The sequence below is a fragment of the Sander lucioperca genome, chromosome 18, assembly GCF_008315115.2.
Source record: "Sander lucioperca isolate FBNREF2018 chromosome 18, SLUC_FBN_1.2, whole genome shotgun sequence".
Lineage (NCBI taxonomy): Eukaryota > Metazoa > Chordata > Actinopteri > Perciformes > Percidae > Sander > Sander lucioperca.
Genome location: NC_050190.1, coordinates 31,003,404 through 31,026,547, shown reverse-complemented (window position 1 = coordinate 31,026,547; position 23,144 = coordinate 31,003,404). Strand labels below are relative to the sequence as shown.

General features: G+C 40.9%; 1 protein-coding gene across 3 annotated transcripts in view; it reads right to left on the bottom strand.

Annotated features, from left to right (window-relative positions):
- The window catches only part of LOC116065702 (peroxidasin), a 70,346-nt gene that overhangs the window by 2,849 nt on the left and 44,353 nt on the right, over positions 1 to 23,144 (bottom strand). For all 3 annotated transcript variants that reach the window (XM_035994588.1, XM_031321277.2, XM_031321278.2), the window contains 11 exons: positions 22,179 to 22,291; positions 21,412 to 21,568; positions 19,586 to 19,694; positions 16,512 to 16,669; positions 12,157 to 13,163; positions 11,119 to 11,615; positions 10,538 to 10,672; positions 7,644 to 7,852; positions 4,146 to 4,257; positions 3,751 to 3,883; positions 848 to 961 (listed from right to left, as the gene is read on the bottom strand). In XM_035994588.1, coding sequence (XP_035850481.1) covers positions 848 to 961; positions 3,751 to 3,883; positions 4,146 to 4,257; positions 7,644 to 7,852; positions 10,538 to 10,672; positions 11,119 to 11,615; positions 12,157 to 13,163; positions 16,512 to 16,669; positions 19,586 to 19,694; positions 21,412 to 21,568; positions 22,179 to 22,291 — 2,744 coding nt within the window. The remainder of the gene's footprint in view (positions 1 to 847; positions 962 to 3,750; positions 3,884 to 4,145; positions 4,258 to 7,643; positions 7,853 to 10,537; positions 10,673 to 11,118; positions 11,616 to 12,156; positions 13,164 to 16,511; positions 16,670 to 19,585; positions 19,695 to 21,411; positions 21,569 to 22,178; positions 22,292 to 23,144) is intronic.

Here is a 23,144-nt window from a genome sequence, read left to right as displayed (position 1 = left end):
CAGGCACAAAAACATGAATAGAGCAACTAGAAACTATTACATACAGCAAAACTAAAAACCACAAGACTGTATAACACATTAAACAAACAAATACAGATAATGTATGTTCAGAAAATCCCTTCTCAGATGTACATAATATGAATATAAAATGTGTGAATGAATGATTTCAATGTGTGGCCATGAGCTGGCCCTGCCGTGTGCTTTTGTTTGGCACAGAACAGAAACTGAAAAGTTCTGCCTACAACAAGCCTCCAGTAAGGTGCATGACAACAGTGCTCAACAGAACAATGAAGCGCTTTGTTTTAGAGCACCAACATGATGTGTTGAACCAAATTATTTTTTTCCCCAGACAGTCCTTCTCATTGTTCTTCTGCCTGCCGAATTTAATTAGAACAGAAAAATCCTCCAATTACAGTGAGGCGTGGAAGGTGGAAAGAGATAGTTTTGGGGAAGCCAAGGGAAAAGAGAGAAACTCACAGGTGTGTTATCAGATGTGGTGAGCAAAATAAACTGAGTTGAAAAGATGGTAACAAAAGACTAAAGAAGATCAGAGGCAGCCGGGTTTGGCATGGGGCCGCCAGCACCTCTGCCAGCAGTTGGCATTGAAAAAGTGTCAAAGATAAAGAACGAAAGGCAGAGAAGTGGCCGGCACACACGAACACTGTGTGGAGACACTGGTGCCAGGAGGACGGTAATGCCAAGAGGTGCTGGATGAGGTAAAACACAGGCAGGAGTGCCAGAGAGAAACTGGGCCATTTAAACTTGGCAGTCTTGGACAGGCTGCCCTCAATGAGAAACATGGAGATACTAAAACATTACTGCATATTGATTTATATGTTGAACATACTCTGCATTCACATATGGTGCAGGAGTCCTCTTTCCACCGCTCTCCATCGGCGCGCTCACGTCCCTCACTATCAGTGCAGTCAGTCTTGCTCAGACGAGCCTCGAGTCTTTTAATCTGCAAAGATACAAGGACACAAACATGTACTCAGAGAAGCAGTTGTTTATAGTTACATCAACACTGCCACATGTCTCTCTCCCTTGCAACACAAATCTTTAGTCACATATACGTGAGAATGGGCATACATCATGAGTACAATATCAACTATCAAGTGAAAGATATTGCCACATTGAACCATATTACAATATACAAAATTCCCATGTAAAACACATTCCCTATTAAAAACACAACAGTCCAGCACCCTCTAAAATCAGACTTTCACTGTAACTATCTATTTATCAACGGCTCTGCATTTAAAAGGCTGCAGCTGACCAGAAGACAGTCAGAATGCTGGGCCCCCATTATCAAGAGGGACACGTCAGGGGTGCCCACTAAGTCCACTTTTGACTTTTGTTTGCATTCGCTATTGAGCCTCTGTCCATCATGCTAAAATCATCCTCGGAAATAATTAGAATTTCTAGATGGGGGAGGGAACACAAGGTGGCTCTATATGCCGACGACTTACTGTTGTAGGTGTCTGATCCGGTGCGGTGTGTTTCCCACATAGTCCAGGTGTTGCTCTTTTCGGGATATAAGACTAACCTTACGAAAAGCGAGTGCTTCCCAGTGAACAACCTAGCTCTTGCAATTCCACAAAAGGACCTGCCATTCCACCTGGCTAAATCTGGCTTTAGATATTTAGGAATCAATATTACATGGACTTTCCCTAAACTATACAAAGATAACTTCGTACCCCTCATTGATAAAATAAAAAACGATTTACAGAATTGGAGGTCCACTAATCTTTCACTGGCTGGAAAGATCAACTGTATTAAAATGAACGTGTTACCCCGATTCCTCTATCTTTTTCAATGTCTCCCTATATTTCTCCCAAAATCCTTTTTTCAGTCCATTGATAAAACTATATCATCATTCATTTGGGGAGGTAAAGCCCCTAGATTACAGAAAAGGCTTCTTCAGTGACATCGATCCCAGGGCGGACTGGGTTTACCAAATTTGCTTCACTATCACTGGGCGGCTAATATTCAGAAAATCATATATGGGCTTCATACTCCAAAGCTGTCGTGGTGTGAAATAGAAAATGAGTCATGCATCCTGGCATCCCTTCCCGCCTTGGTTACTTCGAGTCTCCCTCTGTCTACTTCACCCTATACCTCTAACCCTGTTGTTATCAATACTTTACGAATTTGGTCACAATTTCGAAACCACTTCGGTTTAAGAGATTTCTCTCATCTGGCTCCTATCTGTGATAATCATCTTTTTGTTCCGCCTAGATTAGACAACACCTTTGCCCTGTGGAATAGACTTGGCCTCTCCAAATTTAAGGATCTCTACAGCGAAGGTGTATTCTCTACCTTTGGTCATCTCTCTCAAAAATTCAACCTCCCCGACTCAAGTCGTTTCCAATATTTCCAGATCCGACACTTTATGCAAAATCTAGATTCAAACTTCCCCAATGCACCTCAACCTACTGCTATGGATGACATCTTCCAAATTCCCTTCAATTTAAAAGGCTTCATTGCGAGAATCTATTCCAACATATCATCTCTCGGAGACACCTCTCTCAATAGAATTAAAGGGAAATGGGAGGAGGAGCTTGGGGATGTAATACCTGAGGAATCCTGGATTGATGCTCTGAAGAGTTTTAATGGAACTACTTCATGTGCTAGGTTAGGTGTAATTCAGTTTAAAGTCTTGCACCGTACCCACCTCTCCAAGTCTAGGCTGGCCAGAATTTATCCTGAGGCGGATGAGAATTGCATGAGATGAGAATTGTAGCAGATGTCATGTCGCCCCGGCAACATTAACACACATGTTCTGGTCATGTTCTTCCCTCTCGGATTACTGGTCAGAGGTCTTCAGAATACTTTCACAGGCACTATCCTTAAATTTGCAACCTAACGCCTACTCTGCCATCTTCGGTATAGTGCCAGCTGACCAACGGAGTATCAATAAGCATAAGGACATTATAGCATTTACAACTCTACTTGCCCGCCGAAGGATATTGTTGCACTGGAAATCCCCCATACCACCCAGCACCTCCTTATGGATGAGTGACCTTATGCTCCATTTAAGTCTTGAAAAGATCAAATACACACTTAGAGGGTCAAAAGACCTCTTCTATTCTACCTGGAACCCAGTAATGTCTTTCATAAACAAACTTAAAACCCTCCCTGATAATTCATGAATCCACACGTACTAGATCCTGAGGGGTGACGCATGATGTTGCACAGCAAGCACGGCCTCCTCATTTATTTTCAAGCTTTACTTTCAAATTAGCTGCTTCCACCCTCTTTTCTTTTCGTTTAATTCTTCATACCTGTTGAATGAAACCTTCACCTATTGATATCATAACCTTTATCTATTTATCTACTTATTTAATCTCTTTAGATTGGGATGCACTGGATGTTGTAGGGAGGGGGGAGGGGTGGGTGGGGGTTGTATTTGTTTATGTGTTCTGTGAAAAATACAAAAGTATTGTCCTTCTATATAACTGTCTTTCTGTACCTTGTTCTCAATAAAAAGATAGTTGAAAAAAAAAGAATGCTGGGCCCCATCCTGAGGAATTAACTGTACCGCTGACATGTTAATGAAAAACATGTGTGTATGTATGAGGCTTTGACTGTGTCAATGTGTTCCACTACAGCAGCTTTTTCAAATGGACAGTGCAGACATGCTAGCCAGACATGCCAGACCCACACCCTGGCTGCAAATTACATTTGCTGCCGCTAGGGTGTGTCTAGATTTCTAGGCTACAGACATGCAGCATATGGAGAGACACTCACCTGCTTTCGTAAGCTTGTGATTGTCTTCTGCATGTCGGAGACAAAGTCCTGGAAGTCGTTGATTGAGGGTTCAGTGCTTTTCTTGGAGGTCACAGTAACATTTACAAGACTTTCTACAGCTTGCTCCACTGGGCTGCACAGACAATTGTACAAACATATAATTATAGTACAAAGTATATTATATAATTGTAATCTCTCTAAGACTAAATAAACTACATACACTGTGTATCATTTATAAACATCCTAAATTCTTGCTTAAATCTCACATTTAAAAGCTTCAGATTCAGAGTAATTATCTCAGTATACAAATCACATACGGACACCACAGTGTCTTTTAAAACATTTGTCATTCTTAAGTCAAAGATGAATTCCTAATGTTTTTCATGCTGCGTTACCTGTTCTCCTGGATGCTGTTAGCAGGTTTATTCTCTTTGTAGCTGTGCTCAGCTGATCGGCGTCCTCTAAAGTGATAGGACAGGGCGTTGAACTGACCCTTGGTTCTGCAGTCTGTTGGGGCCAAACAAAATACAATACACTGTGGTTCAGGCAAAAACAATCACTGACTGATATTTTTTGTGATCAAGCTATATTTTTGTATTTAATACGATAAAATAGCAGCAATTAAGAACCTAATGACCACACGGAATAAGGGAAACTTGTGCAAGGCAATAAGGTTAATCTTTTTCTTTTACGCTCAAACAGAAATATAGCCACCCACGCACATGTATACACGAAACAGGAAACCATGGCTGCTGATGCCACTTTCTTTCTGCTTCAAAGTGCTGATCTAAGACTCTGAGGCTTATTGTATTACCATGGCTCACTCTCAGGCTGCCATCACTGTACCTAGATCAAAGACAATAAAAAAAACAAAACACACACACACACACACACACACACACACACACACACACACACACACACACACACACACACACACACACACACACACACAGTCCATAATAAATGTGAGGATGGGATCAGGCCCTGTAGTTAGGAGGGCTTCACCTTTATCTGTAAAAGTTTAAAGCCGGCTGCTCAGCCTCAGAGTGCCTTTGATTTACCAGAGACTATCTAAACACAACAAGACTTCCTATCTCATGCTGATACACACATGAGCACACAGATGCACGTTCAAACCCTGCCGAGCTGCGCACACCCATCCCCCCCCAGCGTGTGTCTTTGTTCATTTAGAGTGTCCACTCTAAATGGAGCCAAACACAACTGTGAATCTGGCTACAGCCTAGCTGACAGACAGACAGAAGCTTCTTTCTAGCAGGATATTGTCTGTTTATTAGCTCAGCTCTTCCCTTGTACATTTTGTCAAGGAAGGATGAACGCTGAGGTAAGAATCTGGGATAATAATACCATTGTTTGTTTTTTATCCCCATACAATGTAGCTTGTTTTTCAAAGACAATGAATTGATGAAGCTGCCTAATTTCAGTTTAATCTTTTGGAAGTTTACACCACAGCTAACACATGATGGTTAATACTTTATATCACAGTGTACTAAAACTAAGCGTCTACATCAAGCAAGAATTAACTCATCCAAAATGCAGCACAAAACCATTCTGAATTGACACAAAGGTCAAACAGCCTCCAGATGTACACAGCTGAAATCATTTATTCATTATATATTTATAGTGGCTTAACTCTCTCACATTGTTAAATGAATGTTTAAAACGAATTTGTGTGTCCCATGTCAAGTCTTCATTGTGTGGAATTGTGTTGACTCTAGCAACGTTCGTGCCTTAAGCCCATACATTAGGGGTGTGCAAAAAAAAAAAATCGATTCACATTTGTATCGCAATTCAAGCTCTACCGATTCAAAATCAATTCATAGAATTCCAAAAATGGATATATATATATATATATATATATATATATATATATATATATATATATATATATATATATATATATAAAATTCTGGATACTATGCATCCTGATAAAGAGATGATAGAGAGATGATTTTATGGAAAGTACCCCATGCCACTCTCTAGGTATGGTGAAGGGTATGTGATGATGAGGGGCTATTTTAATTCCAAAGGCCAAGGGAACTTTATCAGGATGCATAGTATCCTGGATCCATGAAATAACTGGCCTTTAAAAATGAAAATCTGCCTACCTCTATGGGAATTTAACATAGGGGTGTACTTACTTATGCCCCCTGTATTTTAAGGAAGAACATTTATTTATTTATGATACATTATTCATTCACAAAGAAAATTGGTGTCCTTAAAGGTTGGATTTTTCCTCATTTTTTAATTAAGGCATTAAGATCAATTTCCAAAAGATGATTTTTTTATTCTTCTTTTTAGTCAACTTTAGCATGGGTTCATAAACGTATGAGTGCCACTGTATGGGCGCCCGCTCTACCAACTGAGCTATTCGGGCGCCCGTGAATCTTTTAAAAATCAAAAATAGATTTTGAATCGAATCGTGACATTTTCTGAATCGTGCACCCCTACCATACATAGTAGTTCGTGGGTAAACTCTGGAGTGCATACACAGCCATGTGACCTGTTTGCTCTTTTTCACTTCATACAATCACTTCATTAGTGATTAAATGGAAAAAGGTACAGTTGGGAGGCAGTGGCTGTACTGTTTTATAGGAGGCGGTAAATGGCCACATTATGTTGTTCCTGCGAGCCCTTTATGAAAGCTCAGGAGATAGGAATGACTAATTATTTAGTACTCATTCAACAAAATTCATCATTACGAGTGCTCAGTGTTACTTTAATTCCTTAGGTTATCTATTCTAATCTAAGCCATTTTCTCATTTTACAACTGATCACATCTCCAAATAAATGATACAAGGCAAACAAATAGTATAAACCCTAATGCAGGTTTATTATAACAGCAAGGGGTGCCTCTTCATTCATCTCCTTCTTCTCGCTTTGTCAGCTGCACCCCTGAATGGAAGGTTTAAATATCCAGGACTTAACTCCAAATACAATCTATTCTTATTATCAGGAGCAGTCTGTGAAAAGTATAACACAGGTTATGTCACGGGTGTTCAGAAAGAGGAGCTGCCTTTTCACTTAAGTGGTGATCCAGCAGAGTAACAATGGCATGGCATCAATCAATCAATCAAAACAAAGTGTGCACCCATGTGGAATCCAGGGGTTGTGCAGTGTTGGAATTTGACCAGAAATCAGGATCCTTGTCCACGATGGAGCTCCCGAGGACAACGGTAGATAGGGGAGGGTGGTCTGACTGAGATGGACCAGGTGGGTTAGGGGATTTGAAGGACCTTCTGACTGGGGATGCCAAGATCTGGTTGTGTATGGGCTGGATGTAGACGCAGCTTGAGTAGCAGACACAGGAACAGTAGACACAGGGGCCGCATTAGTGGCTGAGGCATCAAGAAAACCAGCAGGAGGTGCAGGCTAGGATACAGAGTATGAATGATCTATTGCTGAGGTGAGGGACTTGTACAGGAGCGAGAGACAGTGACCGTCTGCCTTTCCACTGTCCTTGTGAGGTGGTGGTGGCCCAGGCTGGGCCAGGGAGCTTTCAGGGGTCACTGGTGATAGTACCAAACCAGGGGAGAGTGAAATGCCATCCAGTCTGCCTGGAAGTTGCTAAGACAACCACTGAGTCAATGTGCTGCTCATCTTCCTTGATTTGGTGCAGGGTTAAAATTATTTGCCTCCAGCTCAGCCATCCTATGGCTCAGGTGGAGTTAGCTGTTGCATCCAGGCGGAGATGTTACAATCACAAATTTACACTGGCTTTGGTTTGTACGCCTCTAAAATCTATTGTAATCCAATACAACAGCCTTGCAATAAATAAATCTGTCAAGCTTGTCACGCCCATTTCATGATCATGTTGGAGGCTGTAGTTAGCGGTGTTATAACATTATAACAAAATCTAAAATTGCTCTCACCTTCACAGCAGTCCTGCCACATGCGCAGGTCAATCTGAGGGATGTCCTCACAGCTGCTGTAGCCGTGGGGCAGCTTGGCCACTTTGAAGACATCCTGCTGGACGCGTGTGATGTTGTCCCCGTTGTCACACAGCACCCGTGCCAGAGAGGCTTGCTTCAATTGGGTCAGCTGGGCAGGGGAAAACACGCCTGGGTTTTCATACCAGAACCTGAACAAGACAGACAGGTGAAAGGGAAGTGGGACGTTTTTTACCTCTCATACTTTCACATGATGAACAAACACCTGGTAAGGATGTTGTATGGCTTTTATTTTACAGGATTTTTAAAAGAAATACTGTCAGAGGTTTTATACCCTTAGGCCAGGGGTGTCAAACATACGGCCCGTGGGCCAGTACCGGCCCGCGAAAGGGTCCAATCAGTCTCACCGGATGACTTTGCAAAGTGTGAACATTGCATTAAGAAGCAGAAGTAATTAATTCCAATTCCAAATTTACCACTTTAATCTCAGAGAATATTCTTTCACTGTAAATTTCCGACGCAAGTTTTTTCTCGGAACATTACCCCTCTCTTCCGGGTCTGTAATAGGGCTGAACGATTAATTGCATTTGCAATAACATCGCGATATGTTAAAACGCGATTTCCAAATCGCAAAGGCTGGATGGAGGCAGCTCCTCTGTGTGCGCTGTAAAAATACACAGTTGTATATACTGTATATACTATATTTTTACTTGTTTAACTGTCTAGTAAAGTTCAAAGACAGTGTTTAAAAAGTGCAATCCACATGTTTACATATGTTTATTACAGTAAATAATAATTAAATAATCTAAATACTACTAAGTGTGGTAAAGCCACATATTTGTTTTTATATTTCTGCAATCTGCACTTTAGTTTGTGTGATTTGTTTCTGACTTATGTTTACACCAGGCTTGGTCAGTGCTCAATATACTACTGTGACTAAAGTAGTTAAATAAAGATGTCATTCATATAAATTCATGCATCACCAAATTTCAGCATCACATATAGGCCTGGCCTCCAGGAAAGAACAGTTTGTTTAATCTATCTAATCTTGTGTTGTTCATACTATACAATGATGTATTGCTTGTCTTTGTTGAATAATACAGAAGACAACGAGCTTAAAAAAAATGAATAACAATAATAAATCGCAATATTTTTGAAAAAAAATCGCAATTAGATTATTTTCAAAAATCGTTCAGCCCTAGTCTGTAAAATTATTTTTTTCCATACAATGGCCTTAGAACACTGTCGTAGCAGAAGCAACTTGCGTTTGCCAACATCAAGCTGACAAGAAACTCAGAAACAGATAAAGTTTCTGATCTTTCTTGAGTGGTTTACTGGTCTGGCCCACTTGAGATCAAATTAGGGGTACGTGGCCCATGAACTAAAATGAGTTTGACACCCCTGCCTTAGGCACTGATGGACTGGCCGCTGACTGACAGTTGGGTGTTACATCTGTCAGCCCCTCTCTCCCAGCCGATTACTTTTGGTCCAGTCCATTTTAACTTTACCTGGGCCCCGCCCCTTTCCCCATCTCTGTTAGGTGGTGACATTTGGAGAAGTAGTGGTGGAGCAAGAGGAGCAAAAAGAGAACAGATATAAAAGTGGTATTGAAAAGCTGAGAGAGAAGAGGTTGAAGTCCCTTGAGGCTGATGCAGCCAAATGTTTTAAAATAACAAATTATTCATTTACCAGTCTAATATCTACCTAGTCAGAGGAGAGAGAGCAGCCCATTGAGACCAGCAATACCAGTTCAACTGTTGGTAATGGGAGAATAATTAACTGTCAAGGTTCTTCAGCTGAAGCGGTAAGACAGAAAACAATTGGGATAAGATAAGCAAGTTTTTAGTTTGGCTCTAGGCTATTTAGCTTTACTGGGTGCCTTTTCTTGAAACATGTTCAACTTTTCATGAAGTCATTCAAGTCATTTTTCATGAACTGACCAATCCCAGCCTGGAAAAGACGGGACATTAAAAAAAGGCCGACGTGCTACAGCAAATGTTGAACTCATTGTTATCCATGAATGGTTATGATTATTGATAGAATAATACTTAGAATTAACAAATTAGAGACTAACGAAACGAAACTAACAAACTTCTTAAACTCCTGTATTGTACAATTAAAATCATTATTATACCAGTGGTATATAGTATACTATTATATGCAATTATGTGAATATACTTATTCACTAGAATTAACATTCTAAAATTCATATATTAATATAATACTAACAATATACTATTATATTAATGTTATAGTACATCTGCAGTGGACAGATGTAGATTGATTCAACATTTGCTCCTTCAAGCCATCCTCTTTCTAAGAGCAACAAGTTCCCTTTATTGTATTTTACTAAGTTATTGTTTTGAATATTACGCAGTGATCTTGTTTACAGAAAGTCGAGCTGAGTCAAAAAGTCCAGGCCCATTTTTCACTCCTAGTCCGTCCCTGCCCTCAGGGTATTCTTTTTTTAAAGATTATTTTTGGGGAAATTTTAGGCCTTTATTGACAGGACAGCTGATGAAATGAAGGGGAGAGAGAGAGAGAGGGGGGAATGACATGCAGCAAAGGGTCAGAGTCGAACCCGGGCCCGCTGTGTCGAGAAGTAAACCTCTATATATGGGCGCCTGCTCTACCAACTGAGTTATCCGGGCGCCCACCGTCAGGGTATTCTATTGTTGCACTAATTTAAGAGGATCAGATAAATGTCTAAACCTCAATAAAATGTAACAGAGATATTAATTCATACTATTGATTGATCTTATAACAAAATATACCCAAAACGTTTTAGTCATTATCAGCTGATCATATTGCCTATCAGTATCATTTCTTTTCTTTGAGGTCTGTGAATGGTGAGATGTGTTGTGACCTTACTGTACCTGTCTCCATCTTGCAGGCGTTTGAACTGAGTTGCCAGCAGACACATGAGGGTGGGCCCCAATCTACTGCCAGGGACCAGGTCTTCAGCCATCAGTGCAGGGAACAGATCGATGTTCAGAGGACTGCCATACAGCCTGCCGCACAGGAACAATAGTCAGGGACACTAAATTATGTAAATATATTACAATCCAGTAGGGCTGCAACTATTATATTAATTGTTGATTATTTTCTCCATTAATCGATTAGTTGTTATAAAATGTCAGAAAATGACGATCAATGTTTTCCAAAGCCCAAAATGACGTCCTCCAATGTCTTGTTTTATCCACAACTAAAATATATTTAGTTTATTGTAATAGAGGAGTGATGAAACTAGAAAATATTCACATTTATGAGAAACTTTTTTTTTCATAAAAAATGACAAACCATTTAGTCGATTCAAATAATAATCAAATCAAAATAGTTGGCGATTAATTTAATAGTTGACAACTAATTGATTTATCGTTGCAGCTCTACAATCCAGAATTATTATGGAGCACAACCTTCCCTAAAATGAATATCAGTCAAACCAGGCCATAATTACCTCTGCAGTTTGTCTCTGACAGTAGGATTCTTAATTTCATTCCTCAAGTCATCAAACGTCTGAGCCGAGGTCAGGTTACAGAAGGTCCTGTAATCATTGTATGGTGGAATACCATGATCCCTTCCTCTCTGTATATTCATGGCAGCCAGGTCCAGAGCCACAGCGTGGGCCATGGAGAACAACCTCTCCGTCAGCTCTGTATTCAGCAGCTGTGTGGAAACCCGCATTTTACCAGCGACGCCAAAGAGCCCACGAAGGAGTGGGTCAATTCCGCCCTCATTCACGATGCGGAACGGGGAGAAGAAGGCCCGGTGCAAGGAGATGTGTCCCTGGGGGATAGGCTGGAAGTCCTCGTCTAACCTGTAGAGTATTGGGTTGATGAGGGTGTGCCCGAAGCGGAAGGCAGCAGTGGCGAAAGCATTGAGGATGCCGGTGTTAATATTTGGGTTGTAACCAGTGTATGGCCCCATCGACTTCATGCCTGCCTCACCCAGGATCTAGGAGATGGGAAAGGGAATTTAAACGTCTTTCTACTTATCTTTTTTTGTCCTTAATGTTTATTTGTATATAGACAAGTATGTGCCACATGCCACAGCATTTATAACCTAAGCTAATTTGCCTGTCCCTAGATGGGCCTTTAAAATACATAAAACTCAACAACAAATACATAAAAGACACTAATTCAACAATAGATACAAGATAGATGCAAAACTTAGAACAGACGAAAGAAAAAAATGCAGATGAAACAATTCACAAGACAGACTTAGACAATAAAGCACCATAAAACAGGAAGCACCAGATCATTCATGACTGCTCCCTCTTCATGTCGAAGTTTAAAATGATCCCAGTCAGCATCTAATTTGAGTTCACTAGGTAAGGAATTCTGTTTCTCCGAATAAGGATTTATGTTAGGGCACCTTATCATTGCTACTATAGTATCAGTATAAATGATGGAAAGTTTTTAACCGTTGAAAAACAGATGTTAAAAAAAGAAGAACGGAAAAACTGAGAAACATTAAACAAGATGACAGCTGTTACCTTTGGCAACCAGTGACTGTAGGTGATGTGCTGCATCTGGGCCCCCACTATCTTCCTGGCCTCGTGGTAGATGGTGTCCCCGTCCCAGTGGGGGTTAAGTCTCAGTAGCTCTGTAGCTATGCGGTTATGTTCCCTGAACCACACCGTGTGCATAGAGGTCAGACCAAGCTGCTCATTGGCACGGTGATCTCCAGCTAAGAAACATGGAATTGGACTCTCATTTTCATCCTTCATACACTCAGTGGGTGGGCCAGTAGCAAATGGCAGAAGTGGCTTCCCTGTTCGCTGGATGATACCTTGCCGGAGCAGGCCCCTTTGGCTGGCCAAATCGCGAATTTCCTCAGATTCATGGCGTGAGCTGCCGTAGACATTTGACGCATCGATGTAAGAGGTCAGCTGGTTGATTTGCTCTCTTGGGTAAACGCTGTTCATGAGAAGAGAAGTCATCCCGCTGCCGCATACAGGGCTGGATCGAACAAAGAACATGCAGCGGGTGCCACTTCGCAGCTGCCGTGGGTCATTGGGTGGGAACTGGATTGGGAAGCATGGCGGGTCATTGCTGCAGACCTGAGTACACAGCTGGCCGTCGGAGAACCGTGACTGGCTGAGGGCCATCACTGTCGAGTCCAAGTCGTGGTCTAGGAACTGACCCCACTGCATCAGCATGTGAGTGTAACGATCATCAGGAGTGATAGTCTCTGTTCCAATCATGGTGGTGGAAACCAACCTCGGCAGAGGTAGCCTATATCCATTATGCAGCTGCTCAGTAGCACCCCTCGGCAGGTTAAAGCCATTATCATACACTGACTTCAGGAGTCGTTCGAAGGCAGTGAGTGAGGCGCCCCACATAGGGTGCTGCAGGTTGTTGCAGGTCCCATCGTGGCTGCGGTACTTCTGGTGGAAACAAATGTCAGAGCAGTTGTTGAAGCGACGGTGGGCTGTGCAGCCTGACAGGTTGGCAATCACATCCAGAAAGTGAGGGGACACCAGGTCGTTGTAGCGGAACGCTGTGGGAAAGCAACATCAATTCAACATATGCAGAGGCTGGATAAATGTTAAAAGACTTAAGATTTCTGATAATAAATTCATATAAGACTTGCAAATATTTGAAGTAAAGTACAACATCATCAAACCATCAATTAGGGTATACAGTAACCTAGTGACTGTTGATATGATTTCTATATAATTCAAATATTTTTATAGGAGATAGAGCAGAGATCAGAAAGGACCTCCTGTCCCGAGGGCACAAGTTGCAGTATTTCACTAACCTGCCCTGGCTTGCTTTGCTATGTGAGAGCTCCACTGTGCAGCATCAATGTGTATGTGTGTTATGGTTATGCAAGAGAACAAGTGTTAAGTGTGTGCGGCCAACCTCAATGAGGGTTAGGTGAGACTTCCTGTCTAAATGGCAAAACCTGCTACCAGCTTCTACCCCCCAATTCTCTCACTTTACATACATTATTGGTGTGTGGTTCTGTATATAAATGTGTGTGTGCGTGTGTGTGCATGTGTGAAGACAGAGAATTTGGGAAACTGTGGTGTTGCCCTCTCAGATAAAATAGAGATACAATAAAAACAGCACATCAGAAAACTGTTAGCTTGGTTTGGGGCCAGTTCAACAATGAACACTTGGTTGTTTGCATAAGTATTAAAAACACTGTCTCTCTCTCGCTCTCTCTCTTTGATCATTTTTCACAGTGCTCTATTTGTCTTTCGTCTTCCTCCAACACTGCCAACTGAATGTTTCCCTCTTGACAGCCTGCAACTCTTCTTTTACATACCATTAGTCCTCTCGTTTTATCTAATTTCTTGTTTCTTTAATTCAGGTGACATTTTCCAAAGCACCACATATGAGACACCATTTCCCAAAACACAGTCTCTGGACACAACCAGCAAATTTGACCGTTGTACTTTTAAATTTAACCCTCCATTACAATGAGTACTTTAATGCACCATAAATCCATGCATATATGAATGCAAACAAATACAGATGTTTATGCATATAAACTTACAAATCATCCCATGCTCTTCTAATCTCCCAACACGCATGCATAATTGAGACAATATGTATACCAACACACACCATCTTAAAAAACGTGTCCTGTACTCGGCAGTGATTAAGTAGGTTAAGTGTTGTGTGGTGTGACATAGGGCTAATAAAACTGTTTACAGGCTCCTCGTCAACTGCTCCATGATTATGTCTCTACGCCTCAGGTCATGCTTACGAGAAAATGGCATACAGATGGAGAGCCTATACACAGCCAAATGTTGCTCACAATGACATGGTAATTCACAGAGTGGTTGAGAATTGAATTAATGGTTGCATGAGACTTTGCTAAGGAAACTGGATGGAAGCTTCTTACTGAATCCACAGTGAGACTTAATAGAATGTTGTATTTTCCTGGATCCATCCATCATCCATCCATCATCCCACATCTGCTTATCCTTGAGGGTTGCAGAACATTGACATTTGTCAAAACTAATATTACTAAGACAAACAATAAATATGCACAGTATGTATGCATCTATATCTGTATTAGGATGATGTGTAACAGTGTGTGTGTGTCCACTTATCTGTACGTAGTTCAGTGCAACCCAGAGATTTAATTGAATTACACGCCTTGTATTGGCCATTGACTGTAGCTTTCCTCGCCTACTGCCTTTTTAAATCTTACCTGACAAGAGCGATACAGATGTAAACACCGTTTAAACTTTTGAAAGTGGAAACATATATCTGAAGTTTCTTCTGACAAAGTATAGTGTGAGTATGGATCGGCATTATGACGGGAGATATTTAAATATGTTGGACTTCAAAAGGCTGCTGAGCTATTTACCATATGTGCAGTGTTTGTATAGGCGAGCAACCAAAATAGATTAGCAACAGACTAAGGGGCGAATAGCACCATGAATTACGTGTCACTTGCAACCGCTATCTGCCCCATCTCAAGGTCTGATTCACAAAAGATATTGTGCTAATGATATTACAGCGCAGACATGCCAATAAAGTTTTGCAGCTGAGTGTAATTTGCCTTTTTTTTGTGTCTGTTTGAAATTATCCATGTGGCAAAGTATAAATGTTGCCTTTGTGCCAAGAACAGAGTCGGCAGAAGAATGGCAGAGAGAAAAAGAAATGTTCAGACTGTGAGCTACAGGTCCTGACTGACAAGGTGCAGAGGCATTCCTCAAAACTTCAGGCAAGGAATTTAAATGTGACAGAAAAAAAACGAATTTGTGATTTAATATCCCAGTCTGTCAGTGCTGTTGGTGTTTTCAAACACCCAGGAGATATAGCCCAGGAGCACTGAGATGCTATTTGCTTGGCAGTGCAGTTTGAGGTGCATTTCAACCTTTGCGGGTGGTTTGAGAATTACAAGGTTTCTTTTTGTCTCATTTGTGCAGATTTAGCGCCTGCAAATGCAGCCTTTCGTGAATTTGCCCCTGAATGTGCTTCTGAACTTCATTCAGCATCAGGAAATATGAAGGATGATGCGCTCACTTACTGACGTACTGAAGTGTGTTTGAACTGCAATGCAACTAGGTCAGAAAAAAGTGTATGATCTACAAAGTCAGTGACTACGAATCTTTGAACTGAATGGAGAGATTTCAATCAGCAAAGTGATTTGTGATTTCCACTTCTATTGTCAGGAGCAACTTGAGTCACAGAAAACAAGATGAAAACCATTTTGTCTTGATGATGTCAGACTCATTCAAACGCAAACCTATTAATCATTTCCTCCAAGCATTAAGCTGTTATAGTGGTTATTTCCCATGTTACATGTATGATTGCAGCATAATCGACAGAAATCGTGTGCCAAAGGCTCCACCCAGCAACACCAGTAAACCAGACTCTCATGGGCCCTCCGAAGTTCACACCCTGACAGAAAGCAGCAGTACTTGGCTTTCTCCAGCTACAGAGTGCTCACACACAAGATGCCTGTAAGGACATGACACTCTCCTTCATTGTGATGCAATATCAATATTGATGTGATGTAATAAAGAAAGCAGGTTAAACAAACTATTTTTTAATTTTAGAAGGTCGTGCTATACAACAGCTCAATGTTTGTGGTTGCCAGTGTTTGGTTTGTATAGAAAAATAACATCGGTGTCACGCACTAAGTCAAAGTGTGATTTTAATTCTCACGAGCATCCACAATCTAAAGAAACCTTAATATGGAGTTTGACAATTCCAAAGAATTATGTAAATAAAGACGTCAAAGTCACTACTTAGAGCTATCAAGTTGCTAGACAACATTTACGGTAAAATAAGCACATAATGATGGAAAGTAACAAAAAGGTACGACAGCCTGGTTGGCCCCTTTTAGTAGCAGTACAGAATATTTGGTTATAAGACTCACCGGTGCCGTTTGTGTCGACCATGAGACCCTGGTTGACATGGTTCTGGATGAGCAGAAGAGTCTGCTCGAAGATCTCCCCGGCACGCGCCTGCTCCACTGTGTAGGGGTCACGTGGATACCGGAAAAGAGCTAGCAACTCTCCTGGGGTACGAGGCTGACTGGAGGGATGAGGGATAGAGAGATGGTGTAAGGGAGTGGGGAGAGAACAAAAGTGTGATGAAGGAGAAGATACAATGGATATGATGTTATGTGTAGAGACATTTGATTATCAAATGACGTTCTTCTGGGTACATTTTTTCTTCTTTTTTCCAAATGAAGGAAAAGCAGACAGAGCTTTAGACAATGTCTTGGCTGCAGCTAGAGAGATGTTCAAACCGGAAGAAGGCCAAAATATGCACAAACACCTTTGTCATTTCACTCATGAGTTGGATCTTTATCCATCATCACTGAATTTGTGTGCATGACTGTGTGTTGTGCCTGCTTTCACTCCCTATTGAAGTCTACTGGACTACTTTACCATCACCTTAAAATACTTTTTTAAACACGCATTCATTTGGACTTCACTGGCAAACCATTAAGACACATGCCAGATCCACAGGTGTTCAACCCAGACCAAGATGAAAACCAAAAAACATAAATTGTCTCATTTGGCAAGCACATTTCGATTATGCCATAATGCATGTGTAAGCCAAGTTACTATTGAAACATGAACACTTTATTTGACATTTTAATGGGTTTAAAACATTTTTGGCAAAAATCTGTTGAGTTACGTAGCTTTTTATTGGAATTCCGTTACAGCAGACCAATAATGTACAAACAATAATACAAATATTCCCAAGTTTCCTCTATCTAAGCGATTTAGAGAGCCTTCCGGTTCTACACTTTATTTGACAGTTTAATGGGTTTAAAACATTTTTGGCAAAAATCTGTTGAGTTACGTAGCTTTTTATTGGAATTCCGTTACAGCAGCAACACACTCCAAATGCATTTATTCTATAGTGAACATAGAAGATACATGTAGAATATACAAGATATTAAATACATAATGATTTTAATAATTTATTGTATTATCATATTATAGTGCAACACATTTTTATTTTATTAGCACACACTGTACTATCAGGACTGGAGTGTTTTACATAAATTCTGTGGTAAAATAATTTTTTTTTACACCATTTTCAATATTGTTGTGGCCAGGAGAGCGGTTGTCAAGACTCATCAATGCGTTGAAATTATTGTTTTTGTCCTGGCGTCATAGATGCAATTTGTTTCTATAAGGAACAGCTGCTGCCATCAACATACAATACTCAAGGTCTAACTGTCTGACACTGACCCCTATTTTCCACCATGCGCGTCTGCGCTGCGTTCCGGATGCGACCACCGTGAGCAATCGCGGCCATTCAAGTCAATGGTTGATATTTAACCAACAGCGTCACGTCGCGTCCCATAACAATAAAAACTCTGCTTCTGAGACGCTCCTGGTGTGGTATGGCGCGTGGCGGAGGACGAACAAAACCGCAGCTCGGCCGAAACACAGCACAGACGCGCCTGGTGGAAAATCTGGGTGAGCAGCAACACCGCCTATGTGCTTTGTGATCAGAGTAACAAGTGGTACTAGCTTTTCTCCTGATACGCTCTCATTTTCCAATGTCATTCTGGTTTCTCGTTATTTCCAAACCATGTTTTAAGACCCTGGTGCCATCAGCCAAGGAGGAGGCTGCCTCTTAATCTGTGATAGTCATTAAAGAGAGCTTGAAATCCCCTGATCTCAATTCAGTGAGAGTTACCACTATGTGTTCATGTATGCATTTCTCTTCTTCATGTGTTTCTATGAGTTTGTGCACTGTATTTGTGCATGCATGTGTGGGCAGAGTGCATGTGTGTACATGCCAAGGAAAACACAGCTGCTAACCACATCATTCAACAGAATGGAAACACTTATAAGCTATGTTGAAACCACCTACATTTCTAACAGTGACAGAGTGCAAAGAAAACTCCGCCGGATAAACAAAGACTTCAAGACCAAATCATTTCCTTTATCATCCTGGAAATTATTACGTTGATGCACCGATGAAAAAAACATTGATAAAGATATAATGAAAAGCTGTTGAGTAGCAATCACAAATATTGACTGCAGCTGTCAGACTAAATGGCTGTCAGTACTGCACCCTGAGGCACCATTTATATTTGGAGAACTCTGATCTGCAACTTTAAAAACGGCATACGTGCACTGAAACGGGAAAGAGCAGCAGTGTTAGCAGCCCTTCTGAATGGCCACACTCTTTCCCTGAAGGGTCTGACTCAGACTTAGAACATGAAAGTCATGTGCCAAGATGATGTGAGACAAGCCATTTGTATTCTAACTTTGGCCCCATGAGCTTGTAGCTCTGGACTGAGTCTGTAGTCTCTGGCAAAATAGTTCAAATGTAAAAGAACTAATGACATTAAGTTGTTGCAGATTCGGCTCTCATTTGCTTCATTACAATCTATATTAAATATGCATTTCATTTTAAGACATTTACATTTCTAAAGTGCAATATAGCGAAAAGAAATAAAAAGAAATAAACTGTGCTACTGTATATGAGCGGTCATTTTAATTTCAACAGTATATTATTTGGAACTGCATTAAGTTGTAGACTTAGCGGCTATTAAAAGTAAGCCTAATCAAACGCACTGGCAGTACACAGCCTTTTCTCCATAGCAGATGTAGAGTAAGAGAGAACATATATTGCAAATCAGAACCACATGATAGTGTGAATGCTAGCCTCTCCATATATGTGGTCAAACCCCCAAATTCTGTTCTCAGCTGATTACAAGTCTTTACGATATTTTACGAATATGGGGGAATGCGAGTATGAAATGTGAATATTAAGCACAATCTTAATTTGCACTGCAATTTTATTATAAGATTACATATGTTGGCCATAATAAGTGAAGCCTTTATTTTACACTATTCCTTACCGTGAACACATAATGAACAGCATAGCTTACTGATACAATCATTTTAGGAACTTAAGTGTAAAGACCTACAATAAGAGTCACTGTGTGTGTTTATTGTGTGAGTTTGCGCTTACCCATCAAAGAGACGTCTCCTTGTTGACTCAATAGCACTGTCCACATTACGGATGGCTAGCTCTATGGACGTGCTCACAAAGGTGTCCCCCTCTCTGCTGACTGCAGGAACTGTTGTCACACAGAGACAGACACACAGGCTGATTAGAACCAAGTTGAACTAAGTTAAAAGATCTAATCAAAAAATGTTTGGACCTGCAACTTCATTGGGGCATATGCGTGGTTGCTCAACATAACTAACAAAAAAGAGGAAAATGTTTTTTTCTACTTTCTCACTCATTTAAATGTTAACAAAAATATATCTATTTTTAAGTATTTATGCCATTTACACAACCCAGTGCTACTACATTCTATGATACATGAGGTTAACAGGGGCCAAAACACATTTAAGGGATAAAAACAAAGGTTGGAAAATAGAGCTCAGGTTCCTGTAAGTGACTGAACCTTTTAAAAGGTGCTGCACTTCAGCTTCCCTCCTCAATTTGTAATGAACACATTTCTGGCACAATTCTTCATCTTAGTGTTCCATTGAACACAGTGAGATGACGACGTGAAGACAACAACTACTGAGCACATTGATACAGTGTATGGTTCACAGGCAGAGTGCTGTGGTCCTTCCTGAGAAATGTCAGCAGGAAACACCAACACACACAGGGAAGAGCTGACTTGTCTCACAGCTTACAACTTCTTTTCCAACGTTCCTGCTTCACTTTCTCTTCTTTGTGACTGGTAAATATTTAAATCAGAGATTTAAAATGATCTGCTGCTAGGAGTCAAACCAACAAAGGAGTACCCTCTGCCTACGTGCCCTGAGGCTGAGCGAACAGTCATTACACCACGACCACCTTAGCTTCAGGTCACATACACTCAAAAAACTAAACCCAACCAAATTATGATGAATTAAAAAGAAAAATACATAGATTATTGGAACTAACAAGTAAAACTAATAATAGCACATAACAAAATGGAAACCTATCTATCCATAAACAGAGAGTACACTTTGGCAACCTACTTGAAAACTGAACAAAACACTGACTAAGTACAGACTGAGTGAACCCAACCTGGCAGTGGAAGTAGGCAGACACAGACAGACCTGGCTGCCCAGAGAGGAGAGCTTGTGTTCTTACTGTAACCAGAGAATGCAGCCAATATGAAAGTCTTAGAGACCAATAATGTACAAACAATAATACAAATATTCCCAAGGTTCCTCTAAGCGATTTAGAGAGCCTTCCGGTCCTACTAGGAGAGGGAGGACTGCTGTAGAGTGGCAGCAAGACATGCAGCAGCCTGCCATGAGGCATGTTTGTATTAAAATGCTTCGGCAAAATTGTCTTGCATACAGTCTTGCCAATTAAAAATTAAAATGAAATTGAAGTAAAATCAAGGATAATGGCTTTGACTGAGAATGATTCCCCACATTAGTGCTGCATGAAGAGAGGGAGTGTCACTTGTATTTTGTACACTGAGTGTGAGGTCCAGTGCTGTATTTTTATTCTGCAGCAAATTGGTGTCTTCTGCATGCAAGATTTATGGTAATGCTATATGATTTACAACAACAATAATAATTATACGTCACAATTTACTTCACGATTTAAGCTGTAAAATTATCATATAATTTTCTTTTCATTTGACAGCAGATTTACATATTATAAAACACCATAGTTCACCTGAGGTTTTATCCCCCATGTGACTAAATTTGCTACAGCATTGATAAGCAACATGTTCACCCCTTACTCTCTAATATGGTGTACTAACTGACCCTGTCCCTAAACCAGAAAGTGAAAAAATTACAGCAGAAGTGTTATGAGCTGCTGGCATTCACTTTTACCTGTGACAGTAAGCACCATGCTGGCAACCTGGTAGCCGATGGGATTGCGAGCGATACACTCGTAGCGTCCAGCATCAGCCGTGCCCACGTCTTTCACTTCTAGATAACCATCAGGGCTGATGTGGAACTTGCCACTCTCTGTCACCTGTACACCATCCTGGGAGAGAGAGGGTGGGGAGGTGGGGCAAAGGGAAGAGGTCATGAGCCTGGGAGCTAGCATGTGGAGGTGGGTATCAAACTGCGAGACAGTGATTAAGAGCCTCACATATGGGACCAGTTGTATCAGTCCACTGAGCCGTTTAGTTATATTAGTCTGGCTTACTGGATTTACAGTGCTAGGATTAAGCCTAACATCCGAGGGCACCGTTGCTGCATCCGGGGCTTAGTGCCGCCCAAGACGATTGGGATTGATATAAAGAAATACAAACAAGTCAGAGCGTTTTAATACCCCATCCCAGAACAGATAAGCAGGGAAGCCAGACTATAGAAGATAGGCCTGGCTACGCGAGATTAAGTTTACATAGATGTGTTTGGACAGAAACTTCAACTTGAATAACTTAAACATATTAATATAGTTATTTCATTGTCATTATTTGCATACATTTATATAATGACAAATAAAGTAACCACACGCCATTTCCTGGCCCCAGTCCCTTTTGTCTTTATTGTTCTCCTTCAGCCACGTAAGCACTTGTCTAACCACATGACCTGTGTGGTGAGGAGGTGACGGGCACCTTCCTCAGCCAACAGGAGGTTTGTCATCTAACCTTGTTCCAGGTGAGGACAGGTTGTGGCTGGCCCTGAGCGCTGCAGGGAATCTGGACGTCCTGGCCAGACTCCGTCGTCAGGTCCCTTGGAGCATTTGTGAAAACAGGCGTTACTGAATGAGTTAAAACATACACACACACACATACGCATGTGTTAATGATAATCCACCACTGTTCAAAGTATTGTACATGTAAACTGCATTTTATAATCAATCACAGCAGACATGAAACCTTCAGACTTATCTTTGTCTCGTATATACTCACAGAACATACTCACGCACACACTCAGTGTTTGTGTTACACTGCAGTTGCTATTTTTCTTTCCATTATTAAAGAGCTGCAAAATATGAACCATCTTAAAGTCTGTGTGGAGCTCAAAGGGAGATGAAGGCATATGTACTGCATTTTGAAAAGGAAAGAATGCATTGCTTCATGTGGTAGCAAATAATGAAGAGCAATTGCTCATAGTGGAACAAATTTATGCCATATATATGTATATATACTGGTTTTCTTTTTCCTTCCAACATGTTGTGTAAGCAGTGTCAACTACTTTTTTGTTTTTAAACGATGAACCTTACCACACAGACATGATACATACACACATACATACATACACTCTGTCTTTTTTTAAATTACATGAAGTGAAGAGATGTTTTCCATTTGTGTACAGAGATTGAGTAGGTCAGAAGTCACTTATCTCCCCCTCCCCCACCAACACACACACACACACACACACACACACATTGTTGAGCATTGTTATACAGAGTGAGTCACTGTGTTATACTGTCTAAGATCTAAGATTCATGATAACACCCTTCCGCAGCTGAGATGGTGTTTGGGAGAGGGTGGGTGTTTGCCCCCCACACACCATGTTCAAATTCCTTCATGGTTCCCAGCAGCAGCCAGCAGTAAGCCACCTGGCCATGGGAAAATCCCACAAGTTTTAGAAACACAACAAAGTGGGAT